At 37.6% G+C, this 22,087-nt stretch overlaps 1 protein-coding gene across 2 annotated transcripts in view; it reads left to right on the forward strand.

Annotated features, from left to right (window-relative positions):
• The window catches only part of ZNF475 (zinc finger protein 475), a 46,878-nt gene extending 25,060 nt beyond the window's left edge, over positions 1–21,818 (forward strand). For both annotated transcript variants that reach the window (XM_082243361.1, XM_082243360.1), the window contains exons 2-3: positions 6,861–7,041; positions 21,538–21,818. In XM_082243361.1, coding sequence (XP_082099487.1) covers positions 6,861–7,041; positions 21,538–21,689 — 333 coding nt within the window. In that variant the 3' untranslated portion in view covers positions 21,690–21,818. The remainder of the gene's footprint in view (positions 1–6,860; positions 7,042–21,537) is intronic.
• The last annotated feature ends 269 nt before the right edge of the window (positions 21,819–22,087 follow it).

A 22,087-nucleotide genomic window follows, 5' to 3' on the forward strand; every position in this document is an offset into this window, starting at 1 on the left:
ACCCCATAACATTGCATTGTTTGATCTTGACCCCTATCACCTAAATATATGTGGAAAAAAAATTGCATTTTTTTATTCCGACTCAATTTAACTACCGGTACATAATTTTTGTATTTAAATTAAGTAAGTATTTAGGTATTTCAATTTATGTTCTGATTTAATTAGAATTTACTGTTTCAAAAAATGCTTAACTCTGATGGTTTATTAAGAATACAAACTTGTGTGGCCATTAAAGGAAAATCAAACATCAATTATTGGTTAGTTGTTTGTGTGATTTGATTGGAATAAAACAGTTTTTTTTTTTTTTAAATGTTGCCAACAGGCAAGTGTACACATTTTCTTTGAACTTGCCCCATCTCGATGAGAAAAAAACATCTGCTAAATGTCATCTGAGAACTTGCTGTGTTTTATTATTTCTAAGTATTTCTTTCCTTAATATTCTTTATCTGAGGAAGCCTTTTTATTTTGTTTGAAGTAAATATCTAGCAGAATAACAGCTGTATATCGGAACATCCCACAAGCATCTCTTTTTTCCATGTTTAAACACCCTCTTTTTATCTACAAGTAGAGGAGCTATCTAATTTAAACAATGTCAGTAAGCCAGTTAACAGTCCCACTGTAAAAGAAGCTGTGGATTTGTGAAGTCGTTTTTTTAGATAGTTTTACATTGTGCAAGTAGATACTCTGTATAACATACTGGGGGCTTTGGGATGCTTACCCTTCAGCTTAGTATAACACTTGGGCTTATTTATAATGAATGTTATACTGAGCAAAGTACATTGGCTTTTGTGTTCTCATTTTAATTTTAAAATTTGCACACCATTTTATTTTTAAAAGTACAAACTAAAGGGAAATGTATGTAAAAATGTACTCTACTTAATGATTTTCTGTTTCGCTGCTTTTATTATTGCTATTATTAGTTATCTCAGACAAAATGCTCACAAAAAAGGCTATAGCATAAGAAATCATCCAACTAATATAATGCAGATATAGTCTCACCAATAAAAAAAACATAGGAAAAATAAAAAAAAAAATAAAAACAGGAACAAAAACAAACTAATAGTAATGCTACTACTTCCTTCAAAATGGACATTGAGGATGTTTTACCTAACCCAGCTTGTATTTTAAATTACATATTTTATCTGCTCACTTTTGAAAGTCAGCTGATCATACATTAAAGTACATTGAGCAACACCTGAAAACATTCTCAGAAAAAAGTAAGCATATCACTCTCCCCCGGAGGGGCTGCTGAGAATATGCCTAGGTCTTCCTTGCTAGTACAGAGGCTGCCAACCACAGACAAAATTCCATGCACACCAACAATACAGAATCAGTCTAGGGGATGTCTTTTTAAAATGTATCACTAAATAACATGAACAGGCGAAGGGTTTAGGGATTAGGATACTCCAAACAATAGCAAAAAAAAAACACAGAAGGACAGCTTCTCAATGATCTTCTCTAAGCAGTAGACATGTACAATTAGCTTAGTAATGAATCAAAATTCAGACGAATTTTGCATCTTTCAACTAATGCAAAAGAAATTTTAATGAAAATAAAGAATACATTTAGCATGATTCATTAATTCATTAAAGGGTCTAATGAAATTGCAGGATGACTTAGAGAACTGAGTGATAAGGATGTTGTATTTAACCACTTTAGGAACGGAGGATTTTCCTGCTTTACGTCCAGGCCACTTTTTGCGATTCAGCACTGTGCGAATTTAACTGACAATTGCGCGGTCATGCAACGCCATACCCAAACGAAATTTGCGTCCTTTTTTTCCCCACAAACAGAGCTTTCTTTTGGTGGTATTTGATCACCTCTGCGCTTTTAATTTTTTGTGATATTAATAAAAAAAGCGACAATTTTGAAAAAATAACAATATTTTTCTACTTTGACAATTAAAAAATATCCAATATATTCAATTTTTGTCATATATTTAGGCCAAAATGTATTTAGCTACATGTCTTTGACAAAAAAATTCTCAATGAGCGTATTTTTAACCGCTTTAAGACTGGAAGATTTTACCCCATTCCTGACCAGGCCATATTTTGCGATTCGGCACTGCATTACTTTAAGGGACAATTGCGCAGTCGTGCAACACTGTACCCAAATTAAATGTATGTCCTTTTTTTCCCCACAAATAGAGATTTCTTTTGGTGGTATTTGATCACCTGTGTGATTTTTACTTTTTGCGCTATAAACAAAAAAAGCGACAATTTTGAAAAAATAACAATATTTTTCAAATTTTTTTATATGAAATTCCCCCCCAAAAAAATGTAAAAATCAAATTTTTTTAACATTTTAGGCCAATTTGTTTTCTGCTACATATGTTTGGTAAAAAAAAACGCAATAAGCGTATTTTGATTGGTTTGCGCAAAAGTTATCGCAGCTACTAACTACGGGAAATTGATGTCATTTTTATTGGTTTTTTTTTAACTAGTAATGGTGGCGATCTGCAATTTTTTTTGCGGGACTGCGACATTGCGGCGGACAGATCGGACCCCTAACTGACATTTTTGACACTTTTGGGGGTACCAGTGACATTACTACAGTAATCAGTGCTATAAATATGCCATTTTACTGTAAAAATGACACTGACAGGGAAGGGGTTAACTTTTATTGGTGATCAAGGGGTTAATGTATGCCTGGTGCTTACTGACATGTCTGGGGGGAGGGGACTGTGTGACTCAGGCACAGATCGCAGGTTCAGCTATGCTGAATCCTGTAATCTGTGACTGTCTGTCACATAGGAGATCCGCCCGCTTTGTTTACACCTCACTCGATCCCCGACGATCGGGGAAGAGCAGCGGTGATCACCGCCTCTCCTCCCCTAGCCAAACTCCCGCTGTGTCTGAATACAGTGCGCCACCCACAAGGGGAGGAGTCCAGTGACGTAGACCTACGTCACTGGACGATAACGAGCCACTTTGCCGCAGTACACTCAATGTGAGCGGTCTGCAAGTGGTTAAACAGAGGAGATGAGTTTTGTGAAGTAACAGAAGAGATATTATGTGTGTGTGTGTGTTAATAGATTCAAGCTCTAAACATCAGGTTCCTCGTGGTACCAGTGGCAGTGACACAGCACAACCACTGGCAAAGTGCATTTCTGAGAAGGGTGTTGTATTGCATTTAATCCCCTCCAGCAAAGAATACTTTAGCAACCTTCTCCAGGCCCTCAGCACAACACCTGCTGAGGCCCTGACTGCTATTTCTTGTCTCAATAGCTATATCCCAGGGGCAGCAACCCCAGGAGAACCTGAACCCTCCCTGTAGAATACTTTTGAAAGGCAACCTAAACATATATGACCTGTTCAGTCACCTTTTGGACAACCAATTCCAGAGATTGACTGGGGCATGATAAATATTCATAACTGGGTATCTGACTCTCCCTATCCTATGTTCTGGAAACTTCTCCTAGAAACAGGTAGGATAAATCAAATAACCAGCTTAGGAAACCCTGACCAGATCAAAACAATAGATCACTGCTCCAATGACTACTGTGAGACCAAAAACTACATTTAGTCTAATAACCTAACTAAAGGAGGGGTCTACATAAATAATAAAAGTACTTCAGAAGAGGTGGAGTTTACACCTCAGATTTTTGTTAACAGATCCTAATGTTCCAGGCACATATAATGCAGAACTCTCCTTGAATATTGTACCAACACCCTAATAGCTCATATGGCACATTTTCTTGTTAGTCACTGTTTAAATAAAATACTCACAAATGTCCTTTGCACTAAAGGCCATTTATCGATCAGACCTTAAGGTTTCTTTGGTAGAGGCGTCCTAATTATTAGAACAAGAGTGGTGATTTCTGAAAGCTTTACTAAGGGTCCTTTCACACGGCCGCTTCGTGTGTCCGCAAACACACCTCCAAGACAACCACTGCCTTGCTAAAGAAGCTGAGGGTAAAGGTGATGGACTGGCCAAGCAAGTCTCTACACCTAAACCCTATTGAGCATTTGTGGGGCATGCCCAAACAGAGGAGTGCAAGGTCTCAAACATCCACCAGCTCTGTGATGTCATCATGGAGGAGTGGAAGAGAACTCCAGTGGCAACCTGTGAAGCAGTAAGGCAGTGCTGGAAAATAATGGTGGCCACACAAAAGTTTGACACTTTGGGCCCAATTAGGACTTTTTCACTTAGGAGTGTAAAATTTTTTGCTGAAAAAAATAAAAATATGTTTTACATTTTTTTTCTTTTGTAGAGTAAACACTATGCAATGTAATTCAACATTCGTTGTCCACCAATGTGCTGAGTGAGGCATCTATGGCTTACAGCTAGAAAAATTGTCACCTCCTTCACAGATTTAGAGCAGAAGAATATAAATTTGCATCACATCATGACCTCTTTTGTAATTTTTTAGATAATTCATCAATATCGAAAATTAAAAGTGTGGTCTGGATTTGTTTATTTTCATAATTATAATTATTTAAAAAAGTAGATGCATTACTAAGAACAGATTCTAATAATAAGTTACATAAGTCATTGACAAGTTCAGTATTAAAGCCAACTTCGGCCCAGACACTGTATCATGAGAATACGAATAATTTTCTTGAAAAAGTCTTGGCAGGCCTTTTAGGTTGGAGAGACCTGCTCTTATTGAATTACATGAGAAATGTCAGCACTTTGTTAGCTAGCACTTTTACATTGGTCATTGGACATTAGAGATCTCTTGGAATTTACAAATGATCTGACTTGTGAATAGTTGGAATGGTGAAGTCTTGTTTCTTTGATCTTAAGCATGAAAACCACAAATTGCTATTGTTGATTAATCAAGTTATGTACTAAAGTTTACTTGTCTAAATACCAAATCGTCGTAATTTTTTTTGTCTCAATAGCATTAGTAGGTGTTGCACATTTTTTTCAGAAAGGATTTGTTGGATTTTTGTTACTCTATAGAACATAATCTGTCTGGTTCTTCATGAACTCCCATTAACACTTCATAAATTCCAAAACGTATTATGCTGTCAAGTTGGCATGTTCTTCTGTTAAAGTGTCGTACTATAAACCTTTATGACTTTTGAAGAATGGTGTTCTATGACATTTCAGTGGCCTAATAATAGAAGAATTGTTTGATATTATATCGGAAGGTTGATTTCATTGCCATTTTTTTCTTTACTAATTTACAGATTAATTGAAATAAAAAACATGATACATTTTTGAAACCACATTTTTTTAGTTTAACAGTAACCCTCAAACATTTGAAATAATGTGTTTGTGTAGCTTATTGCCAAAGCCATTGAGACTAATCCTCAACACAAACTCCCTATTAATAACAGAGGATTAAAAAAAATGCTAAAAAAATGTGAATTACAAAAACAATACTTTCCCCATAAAACCCAAATATATCACATATCAACCATATATCTGATTTTTCTCTACTTTTTCTGTACTTTTCCTGAATATAGTATATTTTAGGCAGCTAATGTTTTATTCTATTAGAACTGTTTAGAAGATAAAATTAGCCTTTTTAGATTGGTGCTGTAGAGAATAGGCATAGCAGAAGTGGAGGGCTCTCGAGCTTTACTGCGTTAATTTACAACAATGCATAAAGATTATTTTTGCCAGTAATCTGGTGTTCTGGAAAGCCTTATTGCTGAGACATGTAAAATAGCAGGCCAACTGGTTTAACTGGATAGACTTTTTTCAGGCAGACTAACTAGGCAGCTCTGGGGTTGATTTACTAAAAATGGAGAGTGCAAGATCTGGTGAAGCTGTGCATGGTAGCCAATCAGCTTTTAACTTCAGCTTGTTCAATTGAGCTTTGACAAAGAACCCGGAAGCTGATTGGTTTCCGTGCAAAGCTGCACCAGATTTTGCACTCTGCAGTTTTTAGTAAATCAACCCCTATGTACCTACTCTTAGTTTCACTTCCAGTAAGCTGAATAGCAAAGAATCACAGTAAGAAGCCACCTGTGGTTGCTTCTTGAAATCTAGCTGCACAGAATAACATAAAATTGACAGAATTTTCAGATTTTATCAACATTGCAGGCATTAGCAGTTTACAGATTTGTTTCTTAAAGATCAACATCTTTTGATAGTAGCCCACGTTTAATCCAAACATCTATTTGGCACTTTCAGCCACATCCTTTTTTGAAATGTATACCATTCTCCATAAATATTATTCCCCTTGGATTGCAATATCATTAAATGAAAAAAAAAAAAACAGAAGGAAGTTTGACTTCTTTGCCTGTAGATTTGTTTTCTTTTCATTTTGAATTCACATCAAATGTTTGCCTTTAGACAAAGGGTATCTTTCCTTCATTGCTCTCAAATTTAATTTATTTTCCTTTTCTTTGTTCCCTTCTTAGCAGCAAGATAATCCAACTTTAGTATAATCTGAGATCACCCCAATTTTTACAACATAGTACTTTATTAAGGGGTATATTTTTAAAGCAGTGAATGTAAAATTTTCCAAACATTTACTGCTGGTTAAGGAAGTTAAACCTTCAGTAAATATTTGGTGACTGTCACATTCACTGGTTTATAAAATAGTCTCCTTGGTGTTTTTTAATATATACTGTAACTATTGTCAAAGGTCCCTCACAATGCAATAATTGTATATTGCTGCTCTACTGATTGAGGTTGATCTTGATGAATTTAATTATACAATTAAAGCTGTTAAAGGCCATACTGTTGGTTATTGCAAATCTCGTAGGCTGTCAAGACATCTGCTGTAGATAACACTCTGCTAAAACATTTTTCAGCCCAAAAAAATGCTTAGGCATAGTATCTATGATCTATGTTAACTAGTTGCTGCTTTGTCCTCAAATTTTATGTTTCACTTTTTTCTTGTAAAACATTTTAGAAGAAAATAACTTTGCATATTTTTCAAAACGTCTGTTTTCCAGCCACCTACTATAAAAGCACCCCCAACAGTTGTATGCTATATCTGTGGTCGTGAGTTTGGCACAAAGTCTATCAGTATCCATGAACCTCAATGTCTAAAGAAGTGGCATCTTGAAAATGACAGATTACCTAAGAATCTGCAAAGACCCGAGCCAAAGAAGCCAGAGGTTAGAACAATAGGAGGTAAGATTTCAAAGAAAAAGAAATGTTTCTCCAGGTCATGCATTGTTACGGGGCATTTATTTATATTTACAAAAAATGAAATGCAGTCACATGAGTCCTACTGTGAACTGACAGCATCCTGGCTATTTAAATCCCTGTCATTGTAGAAGGGTGTGTGCTCCCTTGGAAACTGCAGCTAGCATTATTGGAACCTACAGACTGGATTGTGAACCAATCTGAGTTTTGATCATGTGATCTTGCCCACACTTCCAAAATATTTTTTACTGGTGTATATGGGCAGCAAAGGCTGAATGAAAGTGCAATATGTATAGTATGCAATATCTTTATAAACAGTTTTGTGTCTCAACGAAAAGACTGCCAGCTGAATTCACCAATTTACCATAGGTATATGGGAACCATTGGCAAATCTGATGGGAGAAGGGGTGCATATCCTGTTTGCATGAATTACTACAAAAGGCAAATGGGGGTTTTATCCCTTTTAACCACATTCGGCAATCATACCAGGCCAGGAGAAAATTACAGCTGGTCCAAACAAAAAGGTGAAAACATACAACTCCTATTTCCTCTTTAGAGAGGCTGGTGACACAGACTTATTGATTTTGTTCCAAAAAAAAGATTAAAAAGTAAAAAAGGAAGAAGCATGTTTTTTTTTTTTTTTACAGACTGTATATATATTATTTAAACAACTATGAAATTAAATTGAGCCTGGTTCCTTATAGTTGTGGTGGATGTGGGTGCCTCAAACCCAGGTAAGGGGACTTTAAGGGCAAGAGTAGGTTAGAAAATAACGTTGAAAAAGAAGAAAATTTATTGATAATAATAATAATAATTAAACAGAATCCAAAGCTTTGGATTCTGTTTATCCCCAACCTGGAAAATAGAAACAGCAAAATAGGTGGATCTCTATCACCGTTTTCAAGTCACAATTTTTCCATACTTTATCTGACTGCACACTATGGGCTTTACCCATACACCAATTGTCTATGGGTCATCCCATCTTTAATATGTAATCTGTATTATTATTATTATTATCAATAAATTTTCTTCTTTTTCAACGTTATTTTCTAACCTACTCTTGCCCTTAAAGTCCCCTTACCTGCGTTTGAGGCACCCACATCCACCACAATTTTAGAATCTTCTGGGACGGTGGCAAAAACCTACTACAGGGTCCAACTGAGACATAAACTCCCCTCCAATGGTTCCTTGTAGTTCTCCTTTAAAGCTGCACTTCACCAATTTGTATTACCTTTGTTTATAAATGAATTATCTTTTTTTCAATTCTTTATTTATAGAAAAAAAATAGATAAATAGAATGTATATCATAAATACAAATGTCGTATAGAGGGATATACAAAATAACAATGAACCATCTACATGGCTGTCTTGTTAACAATATTATCACTGGACCCCAGGCAGATATACAAAAACACCAATGGATGCAGTAATGCGTTTTTTTCATTCTTTATTTAGACCAACACAAGGCAGAGTTAAATATCTAGGCATCAACATTTTCCTAAATATAACTGTATACAGTAGGAAAACTGGAATATATTCAAGGAAATAATAATCAAAGGACAAGTTAACCCAGAGTAGACATATGTATTACCAGTGGGATTCCACAAAATAACAAGCAAAGGGAGTTGATGCCTCCACTGTCATGGAATGTATTTTAGAATTATGGGGGAAGGAGGAGGAATATGGAATAGGAAAGATGCAGGGCAAAGAAAAGGAAGAGTGGAAGGAAGGATGGAAGGAAGGAAACTCTCTCTGATACACTTGTACTAAGGTCTTAAATCTGAATCTAACATAGCTGTGAGTCAGAGGCTAGAGAGTCCATATAGGATCCAAGATATCAGTTTATAGAAATACTTTTCTGATTGATCCTCTGATCCTGTCGTAAGCTGTTTCATTATTAGATTTCTGAGATTCCAACATGCCATTGCTCTGTGGTATGGGGATGCATTTTTTTTTAAAGAACATTCAATGCATTTTGTAATACAGTTATATAAAGATTAAATTACCTGAAATTGACTTGATTTCAGCCTTTTGCACATCCCTGTGTAAACTACTCAAACTAGAAGAAGGAAGGGTTGTACTAGGGATCAATCAGGTGTGCTCGATTCACATGTGCTGATAAGAAACATGCTCATGAAGCCTGACTGGAATACTTTTAGGATATTGCTAAGAGAAGCCTAGTGCTACTGCTCACCTCCACCATCATAGGATTAAGATCTCAAATGCTGAGCTCAGAGCTACTGTATGAGGGGGGAGAACTCATATATGAGGGGGTTTGAATCAGAAAAAGAGCTTGCTCCTGTGATGACAAAGGTGAGAAGTAACACTAGACTTCTCATGGCAAGATTCTTAGCAGTTATCGACAAGTTTTCCAGCCATGCTCATTAGATACCTAAATGGCCTACACATATAGCAAGGGCAATATTCAACTTTGGTCAAAGGACAGTGCACTTTGTTTTTATCTACAGACATCCCTTGTATGCATAGGCTGTTTTTTTGTAAAGGTGAACAATACCTTTAACTTTAATGTTACTGTAACCGCAACAGACAACGGTCAGGTCATTAGGCTGCCTTTGCTGTCTATCAAGGCTCATGTTAATCTCAGAACTGGATGGAGAAAATTACAAGCCCTTTGGCAGGCATATATTTATTTGACTTCTGAATTTAGATGTTTGACTGGAGTTCAGATTTAAAAAATGTATTGTATAATATCTATAATCAGGGGAGATACAAACAAAAATGGGCATAGATGTAAATGAAGATAAAGAAAAAAAATATGGTAAGAAAGAAGATAGGGTTGAGATTGACAAACAAATTACACCCCCATTATTATTAGGTTGCACAATGTTGTTTGTCTCCAACAACATATGAAAAACATATGAAATAGTTGGTGCCCAGAGTATAAAGTATGTTCCTAACAGATCCAATACTACACTGCTTGTTCTAACAGCATATGCTGTGGAATATGACTCACATTAAAACTGGGCAGAGGAGACATCCTACTTCTGCCAACAACAGAGACAGTATAATATGTGAAAAATGCACCGATCTTAGCTGAAATCAGCAATGTCTGTTGTTCTGACTTTGAAATTGTAAAATCATTTAAATTGATATAACATTTCATTGTATGAAATGCCAGGAATAGATTGTTAACAAAACAGAAAACACTTCACCTTGGAAATTTATTACAAATGACCATTCTATTCTGTATAAACAACAGCCTGTGGTAAATGAAGTATGCAAACAAAATATGCAGCAATTATTTTTCTTAAATGAATAAATATGGACTTATATGAGAAATGCCCCCCCCCCCAACACAATAATGTTCTTACCCTGTAGGAAATTTACAGTCAGGTCCATAAATATTGGGACATCGACACAATTCTAAACTTTTTTGGCTCTATACACCACCACAATGGATTTGAAATGAAACAAACAAGATGTGCTTTAACTGCAGACTTTCAGCTTTAATTTTAAGGTATTTACATCCAAATCAGGTGAACAGTGTAGGAATTACAACAGTTTGTATATGTGCCTCACACTTTTTAAGGGACCAAAAGTAATGGGACAGATTAACAATCATAAATCAAACTTTCATTTTTTAATACTTGGTTGCAAATCCTTTGCAGTTAATTACAGCCTGAAGTCTGGAATGCATAGACATCACCAGGCACTGGGTTTCATCCCTGGTGATGCTCTGCCAGGCCTCTACTGCAACTGTCTTCAGTTCCTGCTTGTTCTTGGGGCATTTTCGCTTCAGTTTTGTCTTCAGCAAGTGAAATGCATGCTCAATCGGATTCAGGTCAGGTGATTGACTTGGCCATTGCATAACATTCCACTTCTTTTCCTTAAAAAACTCTTTGGTTGCTTTCGCAGTATGCTTTGGGTCATTGTCCATCTGCACTGTGAAGCGCCGTCCAATGAGTTCTGAAGCATTTGGCTGAATATGAGCAGATAACATTGCCCGAAACACTTCAGAATTCATCCTGCTGCTTTTGTCAGCAGTCAAATCATCAATAAATACAAGAGAACCAGTTCCATTGGCAGCCATACATGCCCACGCCATGACACTACCCCCACCATGCTTCACTGATGAGGTGGTATGCTTTGGATCATGAGCAGTTACTTTCCTTCTCCATACTCTTCTCTTCCCATCACTCTGGTACAAGTTGATCTTGGTCTCATCTGTCCATAGAATGTTGTTCCAGAACTGTGAAGGCTTTTTTAGATGTTGTTTGGCAAACTCTAATCTGGCCTTCCTGTTTTTGAGGCTCACCAATGGTTTACATCTTCTGGTGAACCCTCTGTATTTACTCTGGTGAAGTCTTCTCTTGATTTTTGACTTTGACACACATACACCTACCTCCTGGAGAGTGTTAATTTTCTTCACCAGGGAAAGAATTCTTCGGTCATCCACCACAGTTGTTTTCCGTGGTCTTCCGGGTCTTTTGGTGTTGCTGAGCTCCCCGGTGCGTTCTTTCTTTTTAAGGATGTTCCAAACAGTTGATTTGGTCACACCTAATGTTTTTGCCATCTCTCTGATGGGTTTGTTTTGTTTTTTCAGCCTAATGATGGCTTGCTTCACTGATAGTGACAGCTCTTTGGATCTCCTATTGAGAGTTGACAGCAACAGATTCCAAATGCAAATGCACACTTGAAATTAACTCTGGACCTTTTATCTGCTCCTTGTAATTGGAATAATGAGGGAATAACACACACCTGGCCATGGAACAGCTGAGCAGCCAATTGTCCCATTACTTTTGGTTCCTTTAAAAAATTGGAGGCACATATACAACCTGTTGTAATTCCTACACCTTTCACCTGATTTGGATGTAAATACACTCAAATTAAAGCTGAAAGTCTGCAGTTAAAGCACATCTTGTTTGTTTCATTTCAAATCCATTGTGGTGGTGTATAGAGCCAAAAATATTACAATCATGTCAATGTCCCAATATATATGGACCTGACTGTAGATAAATAGAACCTTTGCTATTTGGAAGAGTGGGTTTCATAATAAAGTTGGCAGTTCTTCCACCTGAGTGTGCATAGTTATTAATAATGATACCTCCAGAATGTTGCAACATACTCCAGTTGCAGGGGTCCCTGAGGATGATCATGATGTGGCATCAGTCTTGGTGTTGAAGACCTGAAAACAGAATCAGTGATGATAAAGAGTTCCTCCAACCAGTCCGGAACATAGATTTTCAACAGCAGAAACTGTGGTGTGATACTGGAATTCAGGTTCACTCTATCTACTCTACATCTTAGTCCCTAGCAGCTTCTAATATGCAATGCAACCAGATCTCTAAATACCTATGGGCCATCAAATTCCTAACCTGGCTTTGGTCTATGGGGGTTATTAGGCCCTGAGCTAAAACTAGCTATAGAATCCCAAAGCAGAAGGGACTGGGTAAATAAAATAACAGGAGATGCAAATTAAACATTTTGCAATAGACAGGTTCACCTATTATGATACACCAAGGTGACTTACACACACACACACGCTGTATCAGAGATCGAACTATCTGGTATAGTGCATGTGAGATAACAACAAGGGGACAAAATTACTCCCGTCAGCAGTATTTACTGTATATACAGTACATATATACACCCAGTAGTATAATTAGTAAATATGTGCTGCTGGGGAAGGTGGGGTCAGTAAAGTGAATCTACCACTGTTCCCAGCATGGTCAAAGCAAAGGTTTACTTCAGGTTTGAATGTAAAAAGAAGGGTACCATTTCTTTGTCAGAATTAAAGGGCTGCTTTAGGAAAACGGGTTTAAAAATGGAGCTCACATCTTTTATAAATGCATGTGCGTACATTCTGCTTTTTTTGGGATGCATACATATATGCGTTAACTACTTGTACCTTGTGAAAACTGTTTAATAAAATAAGTATTATATAGGCAGGTTTGCCTGACTGCTGTTCAATGGGCAGTTCAGTCACCAGATTAGGGTACTTTATGAGAATAGTCTGACTTCTCTGTTGATGTTCAGTTGTTAAAGTGCATCTAAAGGCTCTTTCAATTCAGTAGCAGGTCTCAAATCCAGTTACTGGGTTATGAAAGAGCTTCATAAAGTAGAGAAAAACGTATTTTACCTCCCTTGAGTTAGCCTAATCCTCCATAATTAGGATACCCAAATACTGTAGCTCACAGTGGTATCGGTGGCACAGTTAGTTCTGCTGATCCAGAAAGTGGTGGACAGGGCTAGATGTGGCCAGCTGCTGATTGAAAAACTGTGGGCTTATGAATTAAAAGAGAAACAGGATTTTATTTTCAGGCTTTAAGAATGAGAACTGAGTTATCAAACAACACTGATCGCTCAGTTCTCAGAGCTCCGTGAGCACAAAGCAGACTGCTCTCTGCTCTGCCCCCTCCCCCACACTCACTGGAGCACTGAGCTGTGGAGGGGTGGGAGTGGCTGGCTCAAACTTTCAGCGGCTCACTGAGAGGCTGAGCTGGGTGCTGGTCCAGGCTTTTGGGTGGATCCCGATCATTTGGGTGCGCTCTTTCCCCAGCCTGGACCGGCTCTGTGACACCAGCTGACAGCGGGCTTCATCCTGTGATCCAAAGGAGAAGTACAGCCAAACGAGCTTTGGCTGTACCCCTTTAACAATGCCAATACTGATAACTACACCCCTTGCCACATCTTTTCATCCCAATACCACGCAGAGAGGAACAGCCAACATTAGGGATAAGGCTACTTTGAATTCAGGAACAATGCAGCAGTGTTATCCAGGCAAGATACAGAGCTAAGGGTTGCCTCTAGTACAGTAGATGGGAAAGCTAGTCTCCTGGCTACAGCAGCACCAGAGTTTATCTAAAAAATGGGCCCTAAACAATAGGTTTCTTTGTTTCATCCAAAGATGAAATGGTTTTACATCTGCTCCAATTTTCATAAAGCAACCTACTGATTTGTGCCGACAGCTTAAGATTGATTTCTAAACATTGGAAGTCAGTCAGATTCCATGTTTACCAGCACATCTTGGATAAAGGAAGCTGAAAGGTGAGGAGCTATTGTGAGAATAGCTCTATTATATATTCTCTTTCCTCTCCGTTGCATGAATTGGCCACACAACAAATATTTCTCAAACTTCAAAACACAGTTGTTATGATTTTACAAAAAAAGCCCTTTAAAACCTTTGTGTCCAATTTAAAGTTGTTAATTGCTGACTGGCTGGACAGTGTTCTTCAGATGCCAAGATCTTATGGGGAACATAGTGAGATACAGTCACCATTCATTTCCTGTTATAAAACTTTTGAAAGGTAGAGTCATCTTGGCATGGCTATTGTTGACTGGTAGCTTTACAATGTGGAGCATGTGCAAAAGTTGATGCATACAGCATAGTGGCCAAAAAACTGTTAGGTAAATAACCTAAGAAACATATTAAGTATAGCTAAGCTAGGCCTGGATTTTTTGCTGTAGTATTTTCTAAATAGCCAAAGCAACCTAAGCAATGGCCTAGGGCAGGGGTGTCAAACTCAAATTAATCGCAGGCCGCATCAGCATTATGATTGCCCTCAAAAGGGCCAGTTGTATCCGTAAGACTATATGTCTAGAGCATCCCCTACCCTTACATAAGCCGTCAAGAGCCTCTCCACCATCAGAAGTTGAGTCCCCCACCCTCTCTTTTATCACAGTGCACCCCCCTTACCTTGTGCTGCTGCTGGGAAGAAGCTGGAGGCATTGCTGGTGAGCCAAAAGTACAGGGTTTGGAAGAGGATCACAGGAGGACTGGAGCTCACCTGCAGCTGCAGGAGAAATGTGAAGGCCACATAAAATGGCCTGGAGGGCCAGATTCGGCCCACGGGCCTTGTGTTTGACACATGTGGCCTAGGGTGTCAAAAGCAAACTTCTGGTGAAAAGGCAGATTACTCCCTTTTATGATGACTTTAGTAGCACAAGGAGTAATTCAATAAACTACTATTCTGATGGTATGGCTCTTTACAAAGTCCCACCACTGGTTCTTGTAACTTTACTGGAATGTGCAAAAGATTCTGGGAGTTCTTAATAGTGCCACCTTTACAAAGTGCACTAAAAATAAAAAAGGACTACCTCCAGTTTATAGGTAATAAAACTGGAGGTCATTTGGTTGAACTCTAAGTTGGTGTACAAAGACAGACAGCATGCTTGTCTTTGTACGCTGTGTATCAGGGCAGCATGTTTGGCAACATTAGCCCTACCTTACCTGTAATTGGTTGTCAAGGAAACTATTGGCTTTACATATAAGTACATAGTTACATACTTAGTCAGGTTGAAAAAAAGACCATCCATCTGGCTCAACAAATAAAAAACAAACAAACAAAAAAAAAAAAACAGTAATGAAAACTCAACCAAACAATCCCATATACATAATCCTATACCCGCAGTTGATCCAGAGGCAGGCGAAAAAACCCCAGCAAAGCATGATCCGATTTTCTGCAGCAGGGGAAAAAATTCCTTCCTGATCCCTCGAGAGGCAATCGGATAATCCCTGAATAAACTTTACCTATAATTATTACTACCCACTTACATTAAGTACACCCAGGAAAGAATCCAGGCCTTTTTTAAAGCAATCTAGTAAGCTAGCCAGAACCACCTCTGGAGGGAGTCTATTCCACATTTTCACAGCTCTTACGCTGAAAAAATCTTTCCGTATTTAGAAACTAAATCTGTTTTCCTCTAGACGTAAAGAGTGCCCCCTTGTCCTCTGTGTTGATCTTAAAGTGAACAACTCAACACCAAGTTCACTATATGAACCCCTTATGTATTTATACATGTTGATCATATCCCCCATAATCTCCTCTTCTCAAGACAAAAATACATTCAATTCCTTTAAACTTTTCTCATAGCTAAGCTCCTCCATGCCTCTTATCAGTTTGGTTGCCCTTCTCTGCACTTACCCCAGTTCCCCGATATCCTTTTTAAGAACTGGTGCCCAAAACTGAACTGCATATTCCAGATGAGGCCTTACTAATGATTTGTACAGGGGCAAAATTATATCTCTCTCTGTAGTCCATGCATCTGTTAATACAAGAAAGGACTTTGCTTGCTTTAAAACTGCAGCTTGGCATTGCATGCTATTATTAAGCCTATGATCTACCAGAACACCCAGCTCCTTCTCCGCTATGGATTTCCCCAGTTCTACTCCGCCTAGTATGCATGATGCATGCATATTCTTAGCCCCCAAGTGCATAACTTTACATTTATTAACATTAAACCCCATTTGCCACATAGTTGCCCAATGAAACAGTGCCTTGAGGTCAGCTTGTAATTTGGAGACATCTTGTAAAGAAGTTATTCCACTGCAAAGCTTGGTGTCATCTGCAACGACTGAAATTGTACTTTTAATCCCAGACCCTATATAATTTATAAAGATATTAAAAAGTAAGGGTCCCAACACTGAACCTTGGGGTACACCACTGATAACCTTAAAGCATTCAGAATAAGAATCATCAACCACTACTCTCTGAATTCTATAATTTAGCCAATTTTCTATCCATTTTACAAACTGATCTTTCCAAGCCTGTAGACTTTACCTTACACATTAGCTGTGTGTGGGGAACTGTGTCAAACACTTTTGCAAAATCCAACTACATCCACAGCCACCCCTCTGTCCAAGGTTTTACTTACCTCCTCATAAAAAGAAATCAGGTTTGTTTGACAAATTCTGGCTTTTTATGAATCCATGCTGTCTGTTGCTTAAAATATTTTTTTCCAGCAAGAACTCATCTATGTGGTCTTTTATTAAACTCTCCAGTATCTTCCCGACTATAGAAGTTAAACTAACAGGTCTATAGTTACTTGGCAAATACTTTGATCCCTTTTTAAATATAGGCACTACATTGGCCCTATGCCAATCCAGTGGTACTATTCCAGTCCTTAACGAGTCTCTAAAAATTAGAAACAAAGGCTTTAAAATTACAGCGCTCAATTATTTTAGGATGCGTGGGTGGATGCCATCTGGTCCAGATGCTTTATCCATCCTTATTCTGTCTAAATATTTCTGGACTATATTACATTTGAGCCATTGTGGATTATTTGGGGCTTTGTCAATATCATCCTCATTATGGTCATGAGCTCCCCCATGCTCCTTTGTATATACAGAGCTGAAGAAAGTATTTAATAAATTTGCCTTCTCTTTGTCCCCAGTCACCCACTCCTGATAATTTTGTAAAGGGCCTACACGCTCAGACCTAACCTTTTTACTATTAATATATTTGAAGAGTTTTTTTGGGGGTTTGTCCTACTATCTTTTGCAATCTGTCGTTCATTTTGAATTTTTGGATCCTTGATTTCCTATTTACATATTCTGTTATATTCTTTGTAACAATTAAACAATGATAGCGTTTCTTCTGTTTTATATTTTTTAAAAGCTCTTTTCTTTTTATTTATAGCTTTTTTATGTTTGGCCGTGAGCCACATAGGTTTTATTTTTTGCCTTTTAAACTTATTACCCATGGGAATATACTTTGCATACAGTCTTTTTGAAAATTTCCCATTTCTGTTCTGTATTCATCTACGCCAATATTCCCTCCCAGCCTAAATCCTGGAGAGCAACCCTCATTTTTGGAAAATTTGCTCTCTTAAAGTTAAGTGTTTTTGTATTTCCTGTATGCGTTTTTTTGCTTACAGCTAACATTAAATGAAATCATATTATGGTCACTGCTACCCAGATGTTCTTTTATATGAACATTATTAATAAGCTCTGCATGGTTTGAGATTACCAGGTCCAACAGAGCATAATTTCTAGTGGGGGCCTCAATAAACTGCACCATAAAATTGTCTTGTAATAGGTTTATACATTTTTGCTTTACCTGTTCCAGCAGTGCCATTACTTCAGTGAAAGTCTGAATAGTTACATGTAAAAACAAAATTAAACCCGCGCTACACAATGTGTAAACTCAATATAAGTGAAGAAAAAAGTGATAAATACGTGCAGCTGCTGCGAACACTAAGAAAATCTTAGGGAGACTGATCATAAGCAAATTTATGCAGCGCTAGCATCTACATTAAAAAATATAATATACAATTCCAAAATATTGTGTATATAAAGTGCTTTGGTGTAAAATTAAATGAATCCAATTGAACAATAAATACAAGATAGCAAGTGCTAATAATAAAAGTCCATTGTGCTATATTCCAAATAAAGTGCTCAGATGAATCATAAACCTTAAAATCAGGTGCATATAAAAACAGTCTTTGTGCAGTGATCCAGATAAAGTGCCAACGTGCCAAATAATTAAAGGTGCTTGCAAGGTGATTATGGTGCCCCTCTTGATTCCCCACTCACCAAATAGCCACTGTATAAAGACCTTTAGAAAAGATTGCACAGTTGCCCAGGATCTTTATGCTCTTCTCCAATGAGACCTCCAATATTAAGGGTCCGCTTCTGGGCCGCCCAGAGACTGCGAGAGAAGGGAGACGGGCTGGAGGGCACAAAGACAGGATGCATGGCTGAACGGGGCTAAATTAGGGATTTAAGCCATAAGAACACAGAAGTGGCCACAACAGACCACCAGGAAAGATAACAGAGTCAGTCCAGTCCCCAGAGGTGGGACAAAAGCACAGTGTGACCCAACTCAAGTGGGGGGTCATAAGATTAAGCGGAAGCGGACCCTTAATATTGGAGGTCTCATTGGAGAAGAGCATAAAGATCCGGGGCAACTGTGCAATCTTTTCTAAAGGTCTTTATACAGTGGCTATTTGGTGAGTGGGGAATCAAGAGGGGCACCATAATCACCTTGCAAGCACTTTTAATTATTTGGCACGTTGGCACTTTATCTGGATCACTGCACAAAGACTGTTTTTATATGCACCTGATTTTAAGGTTTATGATTCATCTGAGCACTTTATTTGGAATATAGCACAATGGACATTTATTATTAGCACTTGCTATCTTGTATTTATTGTTCAATTGGATTCATTTAATTTTACACCAAAGCACTTTATATACACAATATTTTGGAATTGTATATTATATTTTTTAATGTAGATGCTAGCGCTGCATAAATTTGCTTATGATCTGAATAGTTACAGCTGACATGCTCCTAGCAATCAGTGATGCTGACAGTGGGCGGAGCCTGATGGGGAAACTGAAGGACAAGTTCCCCATCAGGCTCACTCTCTCCTTGTGTTTGACACCAGGTAATGAACAGATCCCATAGACAATAGCAAGCTGTCTGCTGGCTATGGATTCCATCCACTGCCTATTCTCAATCACAAGGGGATTGGACCAGATGGAGAGCATACGGTACAGGTCATTCTTATTTTGACATTATGATCATTTTTTAAAAGATAAAATCTTACTTTGCATCTACTTTTTGAGAATGGAAAATGAGTTCCTTTTATTTGTGACATTGAGAATTATTACAATGGGCAAATAGTTATGCCCGCAGTTCAGCTTTAGTTATAATTGGACACCAAAGGAATATAAACATCACATAATGCTTTGAACGAGTCAGTAAAAAATGAAGATGACATACAGTATATCGGTGATACACAGACAATTTTGTAATGTAATTTAAATACTTTTCCAGTCACAACACGGCACAATTTTCTTTATCTGCCAGGAAATTGACATTTCGTATCCTTACAGCCATGCCAATGATTCTTAGTTTTGAGACTCCTGAAATTAGACCACTGTCCCCCACCTCAGAAAATTGTACAAGGCTTGAGGACAAAGTACAGACAACCTATAATGGTATCTCTTGTAAAGCTCTTAGGTTTACAGCTTGAGGAGTTTCCTGTTCAGTTATTCAATGGTGTTGCGCTACTCAACTCTACATATAGTGATGACAAATCAAATCCAAAAAAAAAAAAAACATATCCAGAGGTGCTAACACTCCTAAAAAAAAGTGTAACTCCACATTCAATAAGTAAATGGTGAATTGTGATATCTGAAACACCAAGACTGGGTTCACACATATGCGCATTGGATGCGTTTTTAACCACATCCAATTTGCATAGCATGTGAATGTGAGTTGCTTTGAATGGAGCTGGTCCACACATGTGTGGGGAGGCCGTGGTGCTGTTTTGAAAAGGGTTCTGTGCATTTCTTGTCCCAATTCAGGTATGAATTCAGGTAAAAATTTGCACCTTAATCACACCAGAACCGGTGAATAAATGGATCCAATGTATGACACAACTCCGGCAAGTATATATACTTTAAAAAAAAAAAAAGGGATTCCATAGTGCAGTATTAAAGTCACGTGTGATTTTTTTTTTTTTTTGGCAACCACCAATGATATATTCTAGTGAATGGGGTTAGCAACCCTGTGGGGTTTTCCACTTGTGTTTTTATGTTGCTCTTTTTTTGTGAGTTAGTGTTTTAGATATTACAATTCACCATTTACTTATTGAATGTGGAGTTATACATTTTATTTAGGAGTGCTAGCACCTCTGGATATGGGTTTTTCTTTGTTGTTTTTGAGTTTTCATCACTATATGTAGAGTTGAATAGTGCAACACCATTGATTTACTGATTTTCCATTTTGGTGTGGGAACACATTACAGCAGTTCCTGGTTAGCATTTTTTTATATTGGGTAGTGCAGGAGAATATTTTTTTGCTTTTATTTCCTGTTCAGTAAGCCAACCATTACAGGACTGCTGGCCACTATCAGGAAGTGCTGGAGCTTTGTTGGGACAGAGTTTTCCAAACTGTTGCAGGTATGTTGGGATTACACGCAGGTCCTGAACATGTTTTTTATTTTTTTTTACTCAACCTCTTTAGGCAAATGCACTTTAATGGCCTACACGTTTTATGAATGGTACAGAAGAAAAATATCATTAAAATGTGTTGAAATTCTTGTAATGCATATAGCAGAATTTGCAAAGATTTTTTCTTTTCAGAACCAGATTCTAATATTTTTACATAATATATTCATGTGTGCATTTTGTTTGTAAAGCATGCAGTGTGAGTATACCAGTTGTGTTTGTAATATTGTGTGCTTTCTGAATGGGGAGGAGGGGAATGTATGATGTGCAATTATTCTAACCAATTGGACTGGATAGAAGAACAATTGGAATTGTGATTTAGTGATCCGTGTTTTCCCTAGAGGACTGTGGGCATTACACATACATAAAATTATCACATAAAATGTTTCAACCACCACATAGCTCTAGGGCTTTTGTAAGGAAAATTTTGTTTGAACATGTTAAATCCAGCATAATCTCTACATAATTTATCTCATAATTTCAAATCTATTTATTTTCATTTAATCATGATATTTGCGCAGTGCCCCAAAATTAAATGGAAAATATTCATTGAATCATGTAAACAGTGTAAAGTTTATTTATATGCTATGTTATGTCAGGACAACGGAGTGTAACTTGTTTCCCTTGTCCATTCCATAGACAATAACCAGAACATCTTGTACAAGCAATATGACTGGGTCTTAGCTAATGCTAAGTCTACAGGTATTTCCTGAAAATGTTTTCCTACTTTGTTTGACCAAAATGAAAACTGATATTCTGTCTCCGTTTTTTTTTTTTTCCAGCGAAAGGTTCCTACGATCTTGTTGCTTTAAACGAAGCTGCCTGGCATAGTGCCCAGAGCCAACTGGTTGCTTGTGATATTTGTGGACGCACCTTCCTGCCAGACAGACTCCTTGTCCACCAAAGGTCCTGTAAACCTAAAAAAACAAAGTAGTGCGAGTCACAATCCTGTCTAATAATGTAATATGGGACTTGTGGGAGCTGTAAAATCTCTGCACAGTAAGTGTGCCTTCAGGATAACACATTATATTATTATATTGGCAGTGACGTGATTTCCATTGGATACCCTTTATATAGTGAGATTCTATGATTTTGTGTATAGCAAGAACATGTTTGTGTGTGTTAAACTCATTATAATTTTAATAAAGGTATTATTTTCATGTCTGGAGTGTGTCTTTGTGAGCATATGTAGTGTTCCAGACTTCCATCACAAGCTGAGGAACAGGTGAAGAAACAGTTCCAGGAATTTCGTCACTTCCAGGTAACAGGTGTCCTGTCCGAAGTAGGATGAACACTTCATGATGTACTCTTTGAGCTAGTAACCCAATGGGG

Source organism: Pelophylax lessonae (genome assembly GCF_965119305.1).
Source record: "Pelophylax lessonae genome assembly, chromosome: 1".
Taxonomy (NCBI): domain Eukaryota; kingdom Metazoa; phylum Chordata; class Amphibia; order Anura; family Ranidae; genus Pelophylax; species Pelophylax lessonae.